This window comes from Athene noctua, chromosome 3, assembly GCF_965140245.1.
Source record: "Athene noctua chromosome 3, bAthNoc1.hap1.1, whole genome shotgun sequence".
In the NCBI taxonomy this organism is placed as follows: domain Eukaryota; kingdom Metazoa; phylum Chordata; class Aves; order Strigiformes; family Strigidae; genus Athene; species Athene noctua.
The window spans coordinates 40,809,142-40,830,789 of NC_134039.1; the positions used below are offsets into that span (position 1 = coordinate 40,809,142).

At 36.9% G+C, this 21,648-nt stretch overlaps 2 protein-coding genes across 2 annotated transcripts in view; one reads left to right on the top strand and one right to left on the bottom strand.

Moving 5' to 3' along the window:
• The window catches only part of LRRIQ1 (leucine rich repeats and IQ motif containing 1), a 117,098-nt gene extending 108,266 nt beyond the window's left edge, over positions 1 to 8,832 (bottom strand). The window contains exons 1-5 of the mRNA XM_074901483.1: positions 8,692 to 8,832; positions 6,093 to 6,204; positions 4,978 to 5,072; positions 3,748 to 3,853; positions 2,865 to 3,094 (exon numbers count right to left, since the gene is read on the bottom strand). Coding sequence (XP_074757584.1) covers positions 2,865 to 3,094; positions 3,748 to 3,853; positions 4,978 to 5,072; positions 6,093 to 6,204; positions 8,692 to 8,832 — 684 coding nt within the window. The remainder of the gene's footprint in view (positions 1 to 2,864; positions 3,095 to 3,747; positions 3,854 to 4,977; positions 5,073 to 6,092; positions 6,205 to 8,691) is intronic.
• Positions 8,833 to 9,313: 481 nt separating this feature from the next.
• Positions 9,314 to 20,100, top strand: TSPAN19 (tetraspanin 19). The gene is given in 10 exon segments (XM_074901186.1): positions 9,314 to 9,323; positions 9,678 to 9,906; positions 13,185 to 13,262; positions 13,358 to 13,431; positions 14,450 to 14,580; positions 15,890 to 15,964; positions 17,417 to 17,560; positions 18,846 to 18,883; positions 18,885 to 18,921; positions 20,026 to 20,100. Coding segments are annotated over 10 exon segments (891 nt in total).
• The last annotated feature ends 1,548 nt before the right edge of the window (positions 20,101 to 21,648 follow it).

A 21,648-nucleotide genomic window follows, 5' to 3' on the forward strand; every position in this document is an offset into this window, starting at 1 on the left:
ACTATCTCCCCCATCTTCTCAACTTTCCAATGGACCACCTTCGCAAATGACAGAATCAAAATGAGAAATTACGTTATGCAAGGATCAGAATAAGCAACCAGATGCTTGCATCGGTAATGTGTATTTGGTCACGTACTGAAAGATGCATACCTTCAGATGGTCAGCATCTTGGTACTGACCAAAAGAACTATCACCTTCCTCTCCAAATTCTTTACTACTACTGAAGATGAAAACTATGTTTATGAAACAACCATTCAAAGTCCAGGTAGGTAATAGAAACACAACAAAAACAAACACTCTGAAAATGGCATGAACAGTCCCCTTTAATTGCACATCTATGTTATTGACAATCTTAAAATCTTTCAAACAGGAATTTTTTTCAGTAAAGCTAAAGAAATTTTTTTTTTTACTGAAATTGCTTCTCAATGGAAAATAAAAGTTCTAGTCTATTTCACAGAATAGGTTGGAACTAGATTGGAACAGAGTAGGTTTTCCAACTAGGTTGGAAAAAACCTGGAAGATCATCTAGTCCAACCATTAACTTAACATTGACAGTTCCCAACTACACCAGATCCCTCAGTGCTATGTTGACCCGACTCTTAAACACCTCCAGGGATGGGGACACCACCACCTCCCTGGGCAGCCCATTCCAATGCCTAACAACCCATTCTGTAAAGAAATGCTTCCTAATATCCAGTCTAAACTTTCCCTGGTGCAACTTGAGGCCATTCCCTCTTGTCCTATCGCTTGTTACTAGGTTAAAGAGGCTCATCCCCAGCTCTCTGCACCCTCCTTTCAGGGAGCTGTAGAGGGCGATGAGGTCTCCCCTCAGCCTCCTCTTCTCCAGACTAAACACCCCCAGTTCCCTCAGCCGCTCCTCGTACGACCTGTGCTCCAGACCCTGCACCAGCTCCGTTGCCCTTCTCTGGACACGCTCGAGTCATTCAATGTCCTTTTTGGAGTGAGGGGCCCAAAACTGAACACAGGAATCGAGGGGCGGCCTCACCAGTGCCGAGTACAGGGGTCAGATCCCTTCCCTGTCCCTGCTGGCCACGCTATTGCTGACACAAGCCAGGATGCCATTGGCCTTCTTGGCCACCCAGACACACTGCTGGCTCCTGTTCAGCCGGCTGTCAATCAACCCCCCCAGGTCCCTCTCTGACTGGCAGCTCTTCAGCCACTCCTCCCGAAGCCTGTAGTGCTGCTGGGGGTTGTTGTGGCCCAAGGGCAGCCCCCGGCATTTGGCCTTATGGAAACTCCTCCAGTTGGCCTCAGCCCATGGCTCCAGCCTGTCCAGGTCTCTCTGCAGAGCCTCCCTGCCCTCGAGCAGATCAACACTCCCACCCAACTTGGGGTCATCTGCAAACTGACTGAGGGTGCACTCGATCCCCTCATCTAGATCATCAATAACGATGTTAAACATCTTTAAACTATTTTCTCACTATTTGCAAATAAACAGCATTTCCCTCCTTGCCCAACATATTCTCAATCAGAAAAAAAAAAAATCCGAATGATCTGGAGTTACTTCTGACTGAAAACTAGCAGACAGTAAGTACCTGAAAACCAGAGGCAGACCCAGAACCACATAACTTGTGGTGGAACCAAGATAAATCAGTATCGGCCAAATCAAATATACAGCAAGATATGGAGGAACCAGTATAAACAAACTAGCACTTCCAAATCAAGAGCATAATGCTTGCCAGATGCCTAAGCACTGTTTTTCATGTATGTTCAGAAGCATGTCATTCAGACAATAGGAGGCTAGACATCTAGATCCTTCTGTAATGGGGGAAGTTAGTCTCCATCTCTCACCTCCAAAAAGAGCGCTCTAGCAACAGCACTACCAACGTGTCTAAATGGGGACATGCCCCTCCTTGTCTATAGAGAAAGCAAGCCATTCTAGGTCCAAAAATGATTTGTGACATCAAAGAGCAGAGGAAGCATAATAAGTTTTGTGGCCTGTTGAAAAGGGAGCTATATCAGACATTTCACTGTTCTTCAGAGATCAAAGGTCTTTTTCACTTACAAAGCCCTCCCTTAATTTTAGTGACTTGAACTACCTTGCTGAGACCAAGATGCCCACCTCTTCAGAACGCTACAAATTAGTTCACTGAAAGTGCAGTGTTAATGCATCTCTCAAAACATAAATATCTAGGCTAAATAATAAAATATTCTAGCCCCACATGTATGTCTGAGGGTTACACTTCTCATTCTTATGCTCTTTTGTAGAGAGCTATCAAATTTTATCCTTCAGTATGCACCATGTGTTATAGCAAAACATAACTAGATACTCTAAGAATGCAACAAGTCAACATGTGGAGTCATGTTCTGTTGTGGCAGAACTCAGCAGACAAAGCTTCACTCGGTTTCCCAGATACAGATGAGAAAAGGAATACTGTAACTTTTACCTAGATGAAGCACAGCACCAGCAGTTTTGAACTGAATGATTTTGGTTCAGATTACTTCACCTACAATTTTTCATCTAAATGTGAAACTGAGTTGGGAGGTCTAAAGTAAGTAAGTATTTTCTATTAAGGCACAGTGACCATTTTTCAGTTGTGAGTAATTTAGCACAACTCTCATTTCTGGTACTTTAGCCGGTGTCATAATATAAAACCTTAGTAAGGGCAAAACCTAAAGAATAATTTAACATTTAGCATGGCAAATTCATTCACTGTTGATCAAAGCAGTAAACACATAAAACCCAATAGATCGTACTTAAATATGTCTTACATCTCACTGTGGAATCACAAGTAGACGGAGGTTAGGACAATCATAAAGTTTAGGAAAACACTCATTTCACACTAAATTTTTAATCTGGATAGTCTAGATGGGAACAGATTGGTTTCAGTATTGTTATTTACCTTATGAAGAAGCTCTAACTTTATTCTTTCAGCTTCAAATTCCTCCAGATGCTGAACCCTTCTTGCGTGATCCTCTTTATTCTGTTTTTCCTGTGATTCCCTTTCAACTTTCCACTTTTTCCTCTTCTCATCTTCAAGCTCCTTTTGTCTCTTCTCCCACTGTTCAAATTCTTGTCTACACTTTTCTTCTACTTCATGATGAGTAAGGCTTATGCTCATTTCAACTTCAGCTATGAATTTGTAATCAACAAAGCAAACCTTTTATTTAATTTCCTATTAAGTTTTGGGGGACAATAAACAGTCTTAAAGTATTGACAAGAAAAGGATTCTGTGCTGATACAGCTAGCAATATATATCCTCAAGAAAATCAAAACTACAACACAAGTCTTTCTTATCAGAGATATCCTATCAGGACACATGCTTACTGACTCTGCTACAGTCATGCTAATTCTATCACTGTATATTTCAGGATTACAATTTGGCTTTAGGATGCATGTCTTCTGTGGCTGTCAGCAGGCATTTTATAACTGATGCACTCCATCCGAAAACACGCAAAGGCCATGGAGAAGGGAAATGTTCCCAGCCAAGTTGTGGCCAAAGCACGACCTGCTTAGTGTCTCTAATCTGGCTTCCATTTGTGTTCATAATTAAATAATTTTTGGGTAGTATTTTTTGAAACAAATTTCTATCACAACATTAAAGACTAGGATAATTTTGAGATCCTGAAATGAGCATTTGGTCATGTACAATTCATGAAGTATCAAAATTTACTGCGTATTATAATTCTTTATACAGAACTTTATGATACTCATGAAGACAGACAAGCAGGAAATAGTGATATGATGCTAAAGATCGATTTAACCAAACTAATACGTTTGCTTACCTGTAACAGAATGGTCATCAGTGACTACTTCATCACTGGTGGACCGACTATTACAACTAGGTGTTGTAGCAATCTGCAAGTCTTCATTTTCAATTTCAAAAAGTACCTAATATAGTTTAATACTGTCATTAAGAAACAAGAAACAGAATCTAAAAGCAGAACATTACAAAAATCTTCCAGAACAAGGATAAGCTTTTCATCATATGACAAGTACAATAATATGAAACTTACCAGTGACTAGAATCCTCAGACTTTGAATAATGCAAACATATCAGTCAAAATACTATTTTCTAGAGTAATAGATATTGGAGTATTTCCCAAAATATATAATATTTCTATGTGGTTTTAAAAATATATTTACTTTAATATAAAGTATATAATACTTTAATACTGTTATGCACATAGGGGAAGAACTAGTTACAGAGTAAATTTTTAAGAAGTCTATTTGAAAATAGTGCTATGGGCACAAAGACTGCTATATTTCTTTCATTGTTCTTTATAGGCAAGAAGTAATCTATTCCTGCTCATTTATCATCCATTCATCACATTCTTGGGCCATATATTAATATTTGTGATGTAGCTGAAGTCACATAAAGTAAATGGGCTGAGAACAAAAAATCATGTTTGCAGAAGTGCTCACTAATAAAATCCAGGTGACAAATTAAAAGTAATTAAATTAAATACAGGTTTATGTCTTTCTAAGAACTTCACTAAATTATTCAATCAAATCCTTTGAAAATATAAAAGAACCCAGGCTCATAACTCCTGATTCATCTTTGAAAGTTACAGACATGATTATGTCTACAATTTCTATAAAATCATGGAATATATTAGGAGCAAGATTAATAGTAGCACATCCTCCTGATCATAAAAAGGGTAACATTAGAGATGTTTAAGTGTTATCATACTATTGAGATAATATTCTGCAAATAACTAACAGTAAAGGATTATTCAGGTTTTTTTAATTTTGTTGATTTTTGTGCTCAGCATCTCAGCTACTGATACAGAGAATTTATTCCAAATTTTAAATCTTATAGACAAGGTGTATTACAGCTGATGTCCGAGTTTTAAAGAATGGCATATACAAACTCATCAAAACCTTATAGTGTGACAGAAACAAAACTGAACACATCTACAGGTCTCCTTAGGAGGTCAACAAAACACATGTATATTATATAGAATACTTAATAGAATTTTGTTCACTGTAAATATTTTTTCAATAGAGAATACCCTTTTTTTCAATTGTTCTGGATCTTCATTATATTCAGAAGCCAATTCTGCCAAGTAATCTGAAGCATGGCAAGAAACTATCCCGTAAGTGTTACCTAAAGAAGAAATAAATATATCATTTAGTACAAGAGAAAATCCATTACCAGTACTCAGTTCTGCTCTATACTGCTTAGCTACTACATTTCTTTAAACTAAAGAATTTATTCCCTTTAAGACTCTTATCCCCCACTCCCAATTTTAATTAAATATATGAAAGTCATTTATCTACATTAAAAGGAGCAAATATGTGTAACTGGAACACACAAACTGATATCATAAGAATCCCGTGATAAAAAATATGAAAGAGAATTCCATAGCATAGAACACAGCAGAACTTTTTCTGTGTAGAAAAGTCCAGCAGAAATTGTATCAGATAGGTCAAAAACTGACAAAAAAAACCCCCTACAAAAATAATGAAAAAGAGTAAATGTCCATTACAAAAAAAAAAAAAAAAGAAACCTTTCTCAAATATCGAAATGTATAGATAATATTGAACTTTTGTTTACAAAGACTGTTACAGTAAATGAGTGTGAAACCCAGGACGATGTGAAAAACTGTAACAGAACAGACAATGCCAGCGCTCTGGCAAAAAACTATGAGCTTGGCTTCAGTCATACAGCTGACACAGCAATGTTGTTCCTAATTACAAGGTAATTTCATTTAATGCTGGCTTGGATATCTCTAAAGACAGACATTAAACATAGCCTATGGGGTTCAATTGTAACTGAATTGTTTTACAGCTGATTGTTTGTATCAGCTCCTAGTGACTTCATTATAGATTCTCGTGAAGAGTCTGGCCCAGGTCTTGCTTCAGACAATGATCCTGCAACTTGCCTTGATCTATGGTTTAGCATCAGATGAATGTTTAGAAAAATTCAATTCATACTCAGATGTTAATCCTAGAAGACAGCACTGCACGGTTTTATTCCCAGAGCTTTTCAGCATGCATTCAGAAGCTGATGCAATAGGTTCCACTGCTTGCTCTACTTAAAAGTTTGCATTGTTTTACTGATGATTGTTAGTCTTCCACTGGCAGCGCGAGGTGCATAAATATTTTAACTGTGATCACTGCTTACTTGTAGTTTCTTCATCTTCTAAGTCTTGCAGTATAAGCTTTTCAGCATCTTGATTTCTGCTCTTTATAAAGTTTAAATAGGAGAGAACTGATTCTGGCAAGTCATCTGAAATCTAGAAAAACATGATGTTTGACATAAATTCGACATTTTCATCTCACAGCCACGAGCAGAGGTAAATACTTGGCATGCAAGAATAAAGACGCATTTTGACTTCATCTATAAAGCACTTATGGAGAATTAGTAGCAATTGCTACCAAAATTGTTCCCAATTCCTACATCTTCCCATCATCTTATTACTCACTAGCGAATTAATAATTCTGTTTTTTCATTACTTTCTAATTAAATTTTGATTGGAACACATTTTAGTAACTTATAGTTCACTACCTTCAGAAACATGTTTCAATTAACATTTTCTTGATAGTTGTGTAGACCAAGAAATTAAGGAAAAGGTTAAGACAAAACCTAACAAAATACCTATAATGCACAGGATCTTTTTCTTAAAAATGTTCAGACTCTTTAAAATATAAATTAATTTTAAATGCACTAATGTTTATGCATGTAAATCAGACTCTTCAACTTTCTTTACTACATAGATACTTTCTAATCAAAAGACTGTAAGGATCTGGGAAAATAGACTGCCTTCTCTCAGATGTGTAAATTCCAGTAAACATTGCTAGCATTCAGCATGGGAGTGCATAAATCATAGGATCATAGAATCGTTTAGGTTGGAAAAGACCTTTAAGATCAAGTCCAACTGTTAATGTAATACTGCCAAGCTCACGGCTAAATGATGTCCCTAAGTGCCACATCTACACATCTTTTAAATACCTCCAGGGATGATGACTCAACCACTTCCCTGAGCAGCCTGTTCCAGTGCCTGACAGCCTTTCAGTCAAGAAATTTTTCCTAATATCCAGTCTAAACCTCCCCTGGTGCAGTTCGAGGCCATTTCCTCTTGTCCTATCATTTATTACTTGGGAAAAGAGACTGACACTCACCTCACTACAACCTCCTTTCAGATAGTTGTAGAGAACAATGAGGTCCCCCTGAGCCTCCTTTTCTCCAGGCTAAACACAGCTGCTCCTCATAAGAGTTGCTCTCTAGACCTATCACCAGTTTTATTGCCCTTCTCTGGGCATATTCCACCACCTCAATGTCTTTCTTAAAGTGTGGAGCCCAAAACTGAACACCGTGTTCAAGGTGCAGGCTCACAAGTGCCAAGTACAGGGCAACAATCACTTCCCTGCCCTAGTTCTGCTGGCCACACTATGTCTGATACAAGCCAGGATGCATATTATCACTGTCATGCAATTACCACTGATGCCTTTGCCTATCTCTGTGTCATATTGTCACCAAAATCTGGGATAAAAATAACTTATCGACACCAATTTGATGCAGATAAGCAGACACTTTGTTATTGACGGCCGGACGTGTAGGGGAGTGCTCTCACCAACAACACGTGCCAGGCACCAGAATCATACACCTTATATAGAACTTACTCATACATATTCATTAAGTATTCATAAATAAACATACAACTTCCAAGAAATCATTAACATATTCTCCTCCTATTTCCGATTCTGCGCAGTAGAGGTTAGAAATGTCTAGAAATGGGTCTGGGGTGTAATGTGAGTAGGTGGTCCATGAGTCGGTGGTCGCGATCTCCCCCTGCCAGAATTACCTTCTGCTTAAGGACACAGTTTTCTTGGTAGGTACTTGCAAGCTGTTACGGTTATTGCCCTCAATTCCCATTAATACTGGACCTTGACAACTACTTGCATTCTTCTAGTCCTATACATGTTTTATAAATCAGTTTACAAAAGACCTCGTGTTTTGTTACCTAGGTTCTAACCATTCCTACTAAACAATTATGACTAACCCCTTTGGCCTTGGTACGGGGCTGTACAGGGAATTTTAGAGTAGCAGTCAGTTGCTAGATTCAAAATAAATATCTCTTAATTCTATACTTATATTAAAATCAAACAAAATTTAATTTCAGTTGATAATATCAGTAACAATATCAAACGTATGATTTATGGACACAAATAACCAATATCATCTACCCTAATATCCTATAGACCAATCCTTTTGCTACAAGTCTGAAGTATTAAAATTACTTCAAAGAACCCAAATCACTGATTGGATTTCAGAGGAAAACCTTTCCCTAAAATAAGAAGTAATTCAAAAAAGAGGACTTGAAGTACCAATTTGTATGAACTTAATATCAGGAAGTCTTCAAACGTAATACAGTCTTTTGTAAGATTTAAATATAGATGAAGAATCATTGGCTTATTCATCCAGATTTAATCGACCTCATTGGCTTTAATAAAATCTTCCAGCTTCAGAGGATTCTAAAACAAATCATTACCTACAAGTCCGATTTTCTCACTTAAGCTGAATGCTGATATCCACCTCTTTTATTGTCTTGTCACCACTGGAGCTTACATTTTTCATGAATCGATACTACTGAGACTACTTTTCAAGAATAAATCCTCAGGTTAGGTATGTCATGAAAAAGTTCATTCAGCAGATGGGCTTTCCAATGCCCATACTACTTTCAAGCTGAAATAGAAGAATTTTTAGCCCATTGAATACTTACTGTCTCACTGTCACTCAAAGCTTCATCTGATACCTTTGTGTCAGGATCATCTGCTTCAAAGGAGGAAACACTCATTCTGCTTAATTCAATTTCTATTTCATTTTCAACTCCTTCAATATCTTCTGACAGTCTACTTTCCATATCGTCGTATCTGCTTTCAAAGCACCACAGAGAAAATACTAACTTTCAGCACTGCATGAACCAAATAAAGAGGGTGCTCATATACAGTAAGTTTTTTCAGATGTATTTATTGAACTGTTGGCTTAAAACAAGAAAAGGAACAGCAGAGGTTTGTTCTGAACACCTCACTCGACACCAAGAAGCAAAAAATAAGAAAAACGTTAGTGATAAGAGAATCCCCCCTTAGTCTAACCCTCTAAATGTTACAAACATTACCAAATTTGAATATTAAAAACCTCTCCCTGCTCTCTACTCCTTGTGGACAGTATCAGTGCTACAACGTTTTTTCCAGCCCTTATAGCTGCAAAGAAACAAAGCAAAAGCTTCAAACAATAAATATATACGAACAATTACAAAATAAGACTAAGAGTCCAGAAAGCACTTGATGAAGCTGCAACGTTAGTGAGAAATGGCCTAAACCACAGAAGTACGAGACTTGAAGATGAGTCCAGGCAAGAGGGGAAGGGGCTCCTCGCCGTCCCCGTCCCCCCTCCGTAACCTGCCCCCATCTCCTCACCCCTAGCCCCAATCAGGGGACCGGGGAGGCATGCTAGACCCGCTCCACCAGAGGCAACGAGCAGCATCTCAGCCGTGAAGGCGCGAAACAGTTCCTCGTGGAGAGAAACTACATCTCCCAGAAGGCCCCGCGGCAGGGCCCGCCCGCCCACCACAGTTTCCCTGGCAGACGGCGGAGCCGCCGCGGAGCCGCCCCTTTGCATGTTGGGAGCTGTAGTCCGCGCCTCACGGCACCCCGAGCCCTCCGCTCTCCGCCATCTACTCCGTGTAGCTACTCACTTGCCGTTCAGCCGAGCTCCTACCGAAGCTCCCGCCTTCCTGGCCGTCTCTGGAGACTGACCGCCCCTCCGCCCTGAAATTCCGCAGTCCCCAACCGCCCCCGGTCAGGCCCTGCGCGGGGACAACGAGAGCCCCGCCAGCACGCTGCGAAACCGGGAGCGTCCCCACGGCAACGGGTAACAGCGGCTCGGAAGGCAAGCGGCAGGATCCAAACTTCGCCAGCAGCGGGTCCTCGTGCCGGTGGGGCGGGTGGTGGCGCCCCTGTGAAGGCATGAGACAAAAGAACCTCGCAGCCCTTTTTTCCGTGTTTTTAAAATTTTATTTTATTTTAAGTAATGGACAGGAATTTAGTGTTCAGAATAAATTGGAATCAGCAATTAATAGGGAAAAAAAAAGAATAAAAGCAGACCAAAGACAAGGTGTGGTAAAGGTGAATTGAAATACCATGGGATTTTTTTCTCCCTGTTTGCCAGGAGAACTCGAGGCATGAAGAAAAAAAACCAAAACGCCAGACACCCCTTCTGCGTTCACACACTGGGAGCCCGTTGTGCCTTGGAAAGGCCGGTGGTCTGCTGGCGTTTGGGGGCCGTGGCGGCCTGCTGCCATCTGCCTGCCGCAGGGAGCCTCCCTGGCTGGGTAGCCTGGGCAGGCCCGAGCGGTGCAGGGGGACCTGCAGCTCGGCACGCTCTGTTGCCTGTGCTGAGGTCAGGGAACAAAAAATAATAGTTAAAAAAAAGATCTGAGAAAGGCACATACAAATTATTTGAGAGCTGGAGAAAAATGTCCAGTGAGAGAATTAAAGACTCCACACAATTCAGTCTATCAAAAGTGATCTAGGGCAGGGAGTGTGTAGACAATATAATTTTAATATATAGCTGTATTTATAGGGAATGCATCTGTCCCTGAAGTCTGATTAGCAATACCAAGGTGCAAAGACAGGTATAGCAGAAAAATAAGACCTGAAAGGTAAACACTGGTTTTACCAAGAAAATGAACACTTTTGTGAGCAATGGGAAGGATCTGCCAAGGATAGTAGGGTTTTTTTCCATCTACCTTCTCTAAAATAAACTGAGTACCGTTCTGAAAGGCTTATGGATGTTAACCACAAAATAGTGGGTTCAAGGACAACCATTTACCATATTCTCACCAGTGTTATGGATAAGACATATAAATCATCAAACAATGGAAACTCATCCATTTGAAATCCAGCCTGCCATGTCTCATACTTTACAGAATCACGTATCCAGTGAACTTTTCAATGTGGTCTTCAAGCACTGAGTTGAATGAGGAGTACTTGTTTTGTAATGCGAGTTACGCTGTGATCATGGTAACTTAAGACCACAAGCACAGTGTCAAAATAAAAAAGATGTTTCTGTGGGCCTGTTGCCTGTAACCAGGAAGTCAGGGCTGATCAACAGAAGAAAGCTGCTCTGTTGTAAGGATGTGGTTAAGCTGGACTTCAGGAAGAAACGTAATTATGAAACTGCTCTTTAAGGTAGGACAGAAATACTCAGAGCTGGTAAGGATTTTCTTGTGAAGTAACAATATAATACTTCCATTTTTCAAATAAGATAAACTAAAATATTAATATAATTATTATTAAAATAGCTCAAAATAAAACATTGAAACTGCATGGTTATTACAACTATTACAGATGCCAGTTTTCAAGTGAAATATGTAACTGTTCAGGGATTTTTACTAAAACAATTCATCGCACCAATGTTTTAATACATTCTGGTTTTGAAAATTCTGATAAAGTTTAATTACTCTTAAAAGTAGTGGATCTTCTTCAGGGAAAGTGCAAAACCAGTTGTCTGATACAGTTTACTATAAGTTTACATGGTGCATTATTGATCCAAATCCACTGCAGAGCTAGTTTGAGAAGCTTGTAGCTTTATTCATTCTGTGATTCAGCAACAGAAGTTTTATAATCCAGGCAATGATGATCTTGACAGGGCAGGCAAAGCTTGTGCTTGCTGAATCTTTTCTTCTAATCAACAAGTTTGATACATATGTAGCATATGTTTTGTATGGAAAATAATTGTTAACGCAGATTTTTTGTAATTTTTTTACTGTTTTACATATAACAGAAGACATAACTTTGTATTCTAATCAATCTGGAGTAATTCTGACAGAAGTCAAGAACAATTCCTTTCAAACAAATCCCTTTGCATTAGAAAATACTTTCCAAAGAGTATGCCTATGCTGGTAATGTTCCAACGGCTGTGCATGTTTGTGTGCCTGCCTGCTTTACACATGAGAAGTGTAGGACAGCTGCAGCCCGCTGCTGTTACAGAAACTATCTTCTAACACTGCTGTTCTTCAGCTCTTCCCAGCTTCTACCACAAAACCAGGCAGAACAAAATGCCAGAGTATGTTTACAGAAGAGGCAAGACAGGTGAGAGAGAGCATGAGGTGGGGAGAAATGTGTTTCACTCTCTGTGCAAAAAATCTTGATAGGGCCAGAAGATGCAGTATCCAATAATGATAATAATAAGAATGATATATAAAAAAAGAAGCCCTGCATCAGAGAGTTTACAGTCTTAGGGGTCTTTCCCGCTGAAATATGGTAAACTATACTCAAAATTTTGATGCCCATGTGACTTCACTGTGGTTCTGTTGACATATGCAAGCATTTGCAAGGGCAATGCAGTTGTTACTCAGGTTCTAAAGCACACTTTATATGTATTTCAGGGGCAATTGCTATGGGCAGGATCTTTGCTTGCCCTTCCACTGCCCAAGCACCCTCTTGCTATTGATGACAGATGAAGTGCATTTCTTGATTTAGTTTCATTTGAAAGGAATTCAACTTTTCACATCCTGTTACAATACGCAACAAAAAAAAAAAAAACCAGAGGAAAAAAGTAAGTGAGGGTGACTGGGAGATTCTCTTCAAAAGTGTAAAGTGTACTCTGAAGTTTAGTACAAGACAGTTGGTAGCACTGTTTGACAGCTCTCATGGCTTTGTTAGAACTGTGTGCTGGATTGCACTGAAATCTTTAGGCTGTATCTGCTGTTTTCAACAAAAATTGAATCAGGTTGTGTAGACACAGGAGGAGGAGGACAACAAAATTTGGTTGTGTAGCACCCACAAAGCCCACAGGAGCCCACAAAGGAGGGCTTATATCTTTACTATGGTTCTCCCTCTTCATGTCAGCTGGTATCCTTAATAATTAGTAAACTAAGTGTACTGAAAAATATAAGGACAGGTGCATGCCAGGCTAGGTAACTCTTTCCATCTCTGCAATACAAATCTTCATACATACATGCTGCCTCCAAATGTCTTTAGTAGTTAAGAAAAAAAAGCTAAAAAAAATACGAGTACAATATAACATTAGAGTTAATTGAGACCAGACACCATCTTGATGCTTTGACTGTTACTACTATTTTTTTGTTCAATGTATCAGGTGACTGTTTAAATTTATAAAACATTATCTGAAGAAAATAAATCCTGTTGTAATTATAGGCTCTAGTTATATTTGTTTCATGTTGAACTGAATCTATGATTATATTTTCAGCTGTGATACGAAACTGAAAACAAGAGATAAAATTATAATACAGAAATATTACTTACATGTCTTTAATGGAATTTTCTTGATAAAAATTCTGTTTTCTTTTTTCTTATTTAACAGCTTCAAATTAATTTTTTAAAAATGTTTTGAATTAAAGCAGTAATCGTCCTTTTTTTCCAGGCCCTGGGTCTTATGCTTTTGGCATTTGGTCTGTGCCTTTTATTTGACAGAAACAATTTATTCAGTGTGTTATGTGAGTATAAATAGAATTTTTCTTTTGTTTCAAATGATCACAGGATAAATCAGAAACAGTGATAGAATTTCTTTTTCACAAGGTGGCAGTATTGGATTGAAATGTTTAGGTTATTTTTTCTATTGTGTATATTTTCCATCATTAGACAGTATGATTATCAAAATAGGGGAAAATATATATCAGTATATCTAAAACTTATATATAATTATAATTTATGATATTTATTTATTTATTTCTCTTGCTGTACAGTTTATAGATGAATCACTGAAATACAAATCAGCTCTACTGATCTTCTCTTTATATAATTCACCAGACTGCATTTGGTCTGCATTTGACAAGATTATAGATCCTTTAGGATAATTTGGGTGGAATGAACACAAGTTGGAGCTTGGACCTCTCCATATAGATATTAATTTTTCCCAGAGTGTCTGTCAAAATGATTCACAAAGAATTAAGTTTTGGGTCACATAACAACATCTGTGCTCTTAAAGAGCTGTCTGCCTTGGCTATGTTATCCAATACCATAATTCTGGGATGAAGTATTTAAGATGGAAGTAATGAAAACCCCTGCTACTTTCTATATCTATGCAAAGATGGTTAAAGTGGAAAGGAGAAAGTGACCAGTCACAAAGAGAGAGGATAGCATTGAGTCTGAGTCTAGATTTAACGAGAACTATATCTGTGTCCATGCAGGATTCATCCACATGCTATTAATTTTTGGCAAACAAAAAATCTGTACACTTGTAATTGTTCTCTGATTTCACTGTGAATGGTTCACATTGTTCAACTGAGTATGTTCTGTTTACATCTCTCATGTTGTTACCATTATCTGAATTTATGAAAATATATCTTTTTCCTTCTGTGGCTGTAGATAGCATAAGTAGTAATAATACCGTTTTATCATTCCACTATTTCCATCCTTTCAGTAATGGCATTACAAAGATTTAATTGTTTTTCTGGAATAGGTTTTGTATGTGGACGTTTCAAAAAAGAGAAGTGACTATGTGCTGTGTTACAGTTTCTTCAAGTGAGAAACAGCTATTGGCATATATTTCTTGTATATTACTTGGAATTGGATCTGTTATTACTTTTTCATCAGTTGGTGGATTCCTTGGAAGTGTCACAGAAATCAAATGTCTGCTAGTTACAGTAAGTGTAAATCAGACTCCAACTTTCTCATAAAAGGAAAGGGAGTTTTGTGTACATGAAAACTGTGATCCTGCGTTGATGTTATAATTTCCACACACAGTGCTTAACAAATCTGCTGATATTTTTAGATAAAGTTCTGGCTCAAATGAAATCTGAACAAAACTGAAGCTCCTTCCATATCACTGCATGAATGTTTTCAATGGCTAAACACTTATAGTTTGATGCAGCATTTAGCCACTGTATTTATTAACTTAGCGGTTTTTAAATTAATTTAGTATTGAAATTATGCAGAGTGACTGTCTCTCAGTGTGTGTTCACATGCTTAGTATGTGCTGAAGAATTAAAGAAAAGCCTGCCCAAAAATATTGCAGGTTGAAGGCACAGGTAGCTACAGTATGACTACAATACTGAAACGGAGAGTATGATTAAAAGGCTGTTACCTGTGTAGACCTACCTGAATATTCCATATTTATATACAATTCCTGCTTTTTAAGAAAACACCACTTTGATTTCTGAAAAATTACACTGTAACTATACATTCTTATGAGCACCTTGATTACATTTTTTCCTTTGTCTTTTGGTTATTTGTTTTTCCTTTGTCTTGTGTTTATTGCCCTTTTTGAGCAATCTGTTTTAGACTATATGAAGGCTGAAGCACCAAACTGCTCTACTGATTCATTTGTTAAGCATTACAAATGTCAGTTGGCAGAGCTGTGAGAGGAGCCCAGGCGCTATAACCATGAATCTTGTTCCTTCTTCCTTCCTGCTACTGCCCTAGGCATGTAGTGTTTGCCTCACAATTTACTAGATGATGAAAGAAAAAGAAGTGTCTTATTTCTGACTTCCATGGAAGTATCTAGTATCACAATATCTAGATACTGTGAATTAAAATTTGGTCTCACTGAAATGAGAAAAATCAACTATCTTTTTCTTTTGCTTGTGCATCTTACAGCTCAAATGAATCCTTGACAAGGTGTGAGACTTAGGTACCATGATAATTCAAACAGGAAATAATGAAATAAGAGTTTTCTGCGGTGGAGCACAGCTATTTAACAACAGCTTTTGTTCATCACTTCCAAGAAAGTTATGGATTTGTCTTTAAGCCCAGAAAGTTGTACTTTGCCCAAAGCCTGCCTCTTAGACTATGATGTCACTTTCTGAGGGTTTCCAGGAAAAACTGTTTCTTACTTTTTTTGGATTGACTATAAATAATAATCATGACGGATTATATATGAGCTTGTGGAATTTTTCATTTCATTGCTCACTTGTTCAATATTATGTTTATACCTAATTTGGTGGGTTTTTTCAGTATAAGAATTTTCAAATCCTGGTGTTTGTTATCTAGATAGCAATATTGGTGCTGATATTTGTGAAGAAACAAGAGGTATATAAATAAATTATGTGAGACTGCTGAAAATTTCTAAATAGTTTCTTAATGTGGCAGATCTCAGAATCCTGTGGATATTTTGCTGTTGGTATCTAAGCCACATAAAATATCAAATGTGTTAAGGTGAACTGTAATCACACTTTTGAATGGAACACTGCCATCCCAAAGTCTTGTGTTACATCCTTTCAGCTCTTTACAGTATCATTGGCATCTACCGTGCAAAAAATAAAAAGCCTAAGATTCTGAATAGTATTAGAGAAGAACTATTATATGCTTATATATTCTTGGTAATATTTAATGTACTGCTCAAAGCTGGTGGTTTCTTTAACTGAACTTACAGAGCTGTTGAAATTGAATGTGTTTACAGAGAAAGGCCAGTTTTGCCTAAGTTATGTAATTTTTCAAAATTTAGCAGCAGTATATCTTGGAATGACCCTTCAAAACACAAAAATGAGATGCTTTTATTTAGTATTTCTGAGCTAAAATATGACAGACTTTTCATCCCACAAAACTATTCAAACATTTCTGGAATTTCATCCTGATTCAGAATGAAAAACTGCTGGAATTTCCTACATGAAAAGAATTCCATTCTCTAAGCTGTTTGATGGTTTGATTAGGTTTTGTGTTACCGGTATTGAAACAGGTTATTGGGAAGAGCTAGCTGATAATACATTTGAAAAGGACACAGTTCTACTTTGTGCTTTTAAGTTTGAGATATGTGTACACAAGAGGTCAATTGCTGCTAAAACACAAGGTCGAATAGAGAGACTTTCTAAAGTCTCTCTTTGCTAAGAGCAGAGAATTTTTGCAAATATGACATTAGAAGTGACAAAGGAATAACTACAAGTTTTCAAAAATCTGGTCCTTACTTAAGTATCTAGATCAGAGTAAACCAGAGTCTCTGTGTTTTTATTTTTTTTAAATATGTTTTATAAAATTCATCCCCATTTACTGCATTTGTTATGAAACAACATTAATTATGTTGTTTCGAATAATCTTTAGTTTTCTTTCTTCTTTTTGTTGTACTTCCCAGTGAGCACATCCTTAATATAGCTTACTGCTTACACACAATTTCTACACTGAAATTACTTTGGAAGATTAAGGGTGATAGTCAAAACGTTTTATTTTAATATGGGTTTGTAATTTTTTTTCTTTTTTCTGTTTACATGTGTTCTAGAATAATTTAGAATCTAAAAGAAAGTTACTTTCAAAAGTATATTTTAAGATCATATTGCTGTTAAGTCTGTACTATGCAGTGCATATCATGGGAAATGATACACACACAAGGGTGAATCATCTCCTGCAGAAACCTCTCTCTACTGAATACAGAGGGGAAACTCTCTAGCTTATTTAATCAACCAATAGCTAGCACTTGTTGGGGTGAAAATTACTCTGTGTGTCAGTCTTTATAGGTGTTAGAGTTACCAAGTTATAGGATTTTTATTCTAGATGAAATGCTGTGGAAGATACAATGTCACACAGTAGGAAATTAATAAAACCAAGGAAAAAGGTACTCAGATCCCATGTTCATGCACAAAATCCAGTCTGGAGAAATGGTTTTGTGATGTCCCAAGGGGTTCAACATACATTTTGGCAAGAAGTAAAAAAACTTGCCTTGAAGAATTTATCTTTTGCTGCTAAATGAACAAAATGAAAAAAAATATACAGACCATGTTTTCTACCAATACTTGGCTTACAAATGCCAAAGTAGTAATAATATTTATTGTTTTGTCTTTGGTCTCTCTGAAGCCTTGGTTTTTACTCATTAGATGTCAGTGTAGGTAGTTCTAAATTCAGAATACTTCAAGAAAACAGGAGTTGTGCCTCATCAATATCACGGGGACATTTATTAGCAGTTTAAGAAGTAGTAAGCATCTTAGCATTCAGAAATCCATGCTGTCCAAATCAATGATGACAATGGAAAGTGACAATATATAAAAGGCATACAGTACATTTTCCCTTGTAATTACTATTCAGTACTTACAGAATGTCAGCATTTGTTGTATTATCTATTTCCAGCGCATCTCCAACACTTTATAGGATAAGAGGAACAAGCAAGGCATTAAAATACATCTTGAGAACAGTTCATGGTAGCATTTACATACCTTAATATCAAGGGACCAGTTTGCATAGGACCATCAGATATCATCACTTGAGCTGGGACAAACTGATACATATTATTATCTTCTTTGGAACATTGTCTTCTTCAGTGTTAAAGAACTGTCCAATGAGAACAAAAAATTAATAGGCAAAGGTTGTTTCTTGACAATGCAGGACAGTAAATTGAAAGGATGTTGTTGAATGACAGCTGGTATTGTCTTTGCTCATCAGTTTGGAATTGTTCCCTGTTTCTACAAACCCTCGTCACTATTAAAAGATCACTTCAAATTACAGAAAGCATTTTTAAATATGTTTTATTGTATTTATAGCTATTTTAATATATGTAATAATTTATAATTTATTTTTTAAAACAATATAATAAACATAGAGGGTAATCTGGAAAATATGCACATCCATTTTAGGATGCACAATGCATGAGAATCAGTGAAAACTTAAAAATATTCTTTCAAGCATTTACTTGCAAGGTAGTCTCTCAGTTATACTCACACAAAAGCAAATTGCCTTTTGATTAAGTCACAAGCTCTGGAATTTCCATACAAAAATATCAGATTTACTTAAGAACAATTTGTTTAGTTCAGATAATTTAAAAAATGTTATAGCTAACTCTTCACAGTACACATTAATGATGTATTTGCTTTCTGGCAAGTAAATATCAGAATCATTCATAACATGCAGAAAGTACGTTCTTATAAAGATGAAATATGATTTCAAAAGTTGCAGTGATTTTTCTTGAAATTGTTCATCTGTACTTGCTTAGGGATGTGAAGAATATTTCAATACATGCTTTGAAAACAATGTTAACTGCACTTACTACCAGCCTGCTAATTACACAGGTAAGAATACCTTTAAGCAAAATAACACAAAGTATTGATACTCTGCTGCAGTAAAAATCAATTCAGTGCCATTTGGCTTTGACATGCTCTGAAATTTTGTAAAGCTTTCCATCAGTTTTAGTTAGAAGTAAGATGAAGCACTGTTTACCAATGAACTCCCATATATTCAAGTACCATCATAGATGTTGGTGTCCAAAGTTTGTTGAATGAAATGTTTGACCTGACTTGTGAAAGGTAACAGCATTGCAAGTTAAATCTGTGGAGCAAAATACCTATTTTGTCCTCTGTTTGCACAGAACCTAGTCCATGAATATGCTAAATCAAACAATACAAAATCATGAAACCCCTCCCCCCACATATTTATGTGAAAAATTTATTGTGTAAAAAGGAATAAAGCTTTCAATATCAAAATCACATGAATAATGACAACAATAATTGATTGTTCACTCCACAGATACCCTGAAGGTATCAGTCAGAAGGATTTTTGATAACATGTAAAATTGTGAGATTGAAAATGAGATTAGTTCATTTTCACAAAATTAAATGTATGACCTATTTTACCTCTTTGATATATAGTAGCTTCCCACAGAGTTATGTAGTAAAAACATTCCAGCTATGCAGTGGGCCAGTTCAGTAATGAAAATGTTTCTTGTACGTAAGTGTCTCATGATCTTCCATGTACTACTATCACTGACACCTTCTTGTCAGATGGGAGAGAACTGTTATCCCCATTCAAGAGGTTAAGACCAAGAATCATAGAATCATTTAGGTTAGAAAAGATCTTTAAGATCATCGACTCCAACTGAATTTGGATTCTTGGGGCTCTGAAACACTTAACATGTTAACTGAATTATGTGCCACTTGAAATAGATTTCAGGATACTTCTGTGGATGTGGGCCCAAGTGACTTGCTGGACGTCACACAGCAGAGTATGCCAGAGCAGAAAATTCAGCTTGTACCTTCAGGCACATGTCCTGATCATTCTCCTTTATATCCTTCTTCATTGCCATTCATAGGAGCCAGGTTAGCAGACAGATTGACTCAGTCATAAGTGAGTATCAATTTTTTTTTGCTGTTTTTAACTCACTCTTTTTCCTTTCTCAGATATTTTTGATCACACTAACTGGTCAGCTATTTAGAGGCATCAGAAAGAATAATATTTGGCCAAATGAATCATGAACTCTTCTGACCATTGCTGTGGTGCAAGATCCATGCCTGTGACAGTCAATGAAATTACATCCACTAAAATTTGGATCAGGCTCTACATACTATAATCACTAGGATATTAACATTTGGGCTTTAATATGTTAGTTTATTGTTCATGGCTATGGATATGGTAGTATGCTACAAAATTGTGTGTGTTATAAGTCTGAAGTACTATGCCATTTACTAGCTGGTTAATAAAGCTTCCTGATAAACTGAATACTAATTTCCTGAGTCTTCAGAACAAGTTGTTCAGAGTGTTGTAAATAGTACTGTATAGTATACTGCACTTTGAAACAGAAGAAACCCTTTATCTGGTTCAGTTGAGAAAAAACATCTACTAAACATTGCTGATATTTCTTTAGGCCTTCCAGCCCTTCTCTGTTTTGGCCTTGTCTGTTGTACAACTGAATCTCCAAAAATTTCACTGAGTCTTATAAATATTGGACTCTTACCAGCTATTTTCCAAGAAGTGTTATAGTAGACATCTTACGTTCTTGATGAATGGCTCTTACCATTCATTTAATCAAATGGTTTCAGTGGAGTAAGATTGAAACCCTAAAGTATTCTTTATCCTCTGAGCAGTGAGGTGACATGGAGTATCCTGAGAAAAATTGAGGAAGGCATGGTATTACAAGTGTAGGTGGTAGCACTGTTAATTATTTGTTGTCTAAAACTTCCCATTTCAGTAATCCATTTTCTGATGCTTATAAATTTGTTAACAACTTCTTATTTAGTCTAAAAAATTTCTATTTCAAGTGTCTGCCAGCTAGATTTCTTATTTAGAGAACTTCAGATAAAAAAAACAAAACAAAAACAAAACAACATGTCAAAGCAGAGGAGAGTGGCATGCTTAGAACAGAATCTCAATTCCGAACTTGTATATTTTGTTCTGCCACCAGCAAAATTCTGAGGAACACAGTGATGAAGTCTCTCATCCCACCCAAAGGTTTATCTGAATTAAGAATGGCAGATACCTGTTACCTTGACATCTGTGATGGTTTAAGAGCTTTTAGTCTTGTTATTGATGTAATTCAGTCTGAGAACACAACCTGAGAAGGATATTAAATAATAATAAATAAATAAATAGGTTTTTTTCAGTACTTTAGAAAATTAAGATCAAGAATCTGATTTTTAGTTCATAAATAACATTCTAAAATGCAAAGTTAACCTAACTTCACTGTAACAACCAGTAAGTTTAGAAATCCCAACATTCTGGCAGGATAGCAGAAGCTACTTTTTCATTAGACAGTAGATCATTTCATTGAATAGTTCGAATTCAGAACAGGATATAACAACTATTTTTCACTTTTTTCCATGCATCGAATATTCAACAAATATAGAATTCTGTAACCATACAATAATATAGGTTCACATGGATATCTGGGGACTACATAGTCCAGTCCCCTGCTGAAAGCAGGTCCACTTAGATCAGGCTATTAAGGCCATGTCCAGGTGATTGTTGAGTATCTCCAGGGATGGAGATTCCACAGCCTTTCTGGGCAAGCTGTCAGTGTTTGACCA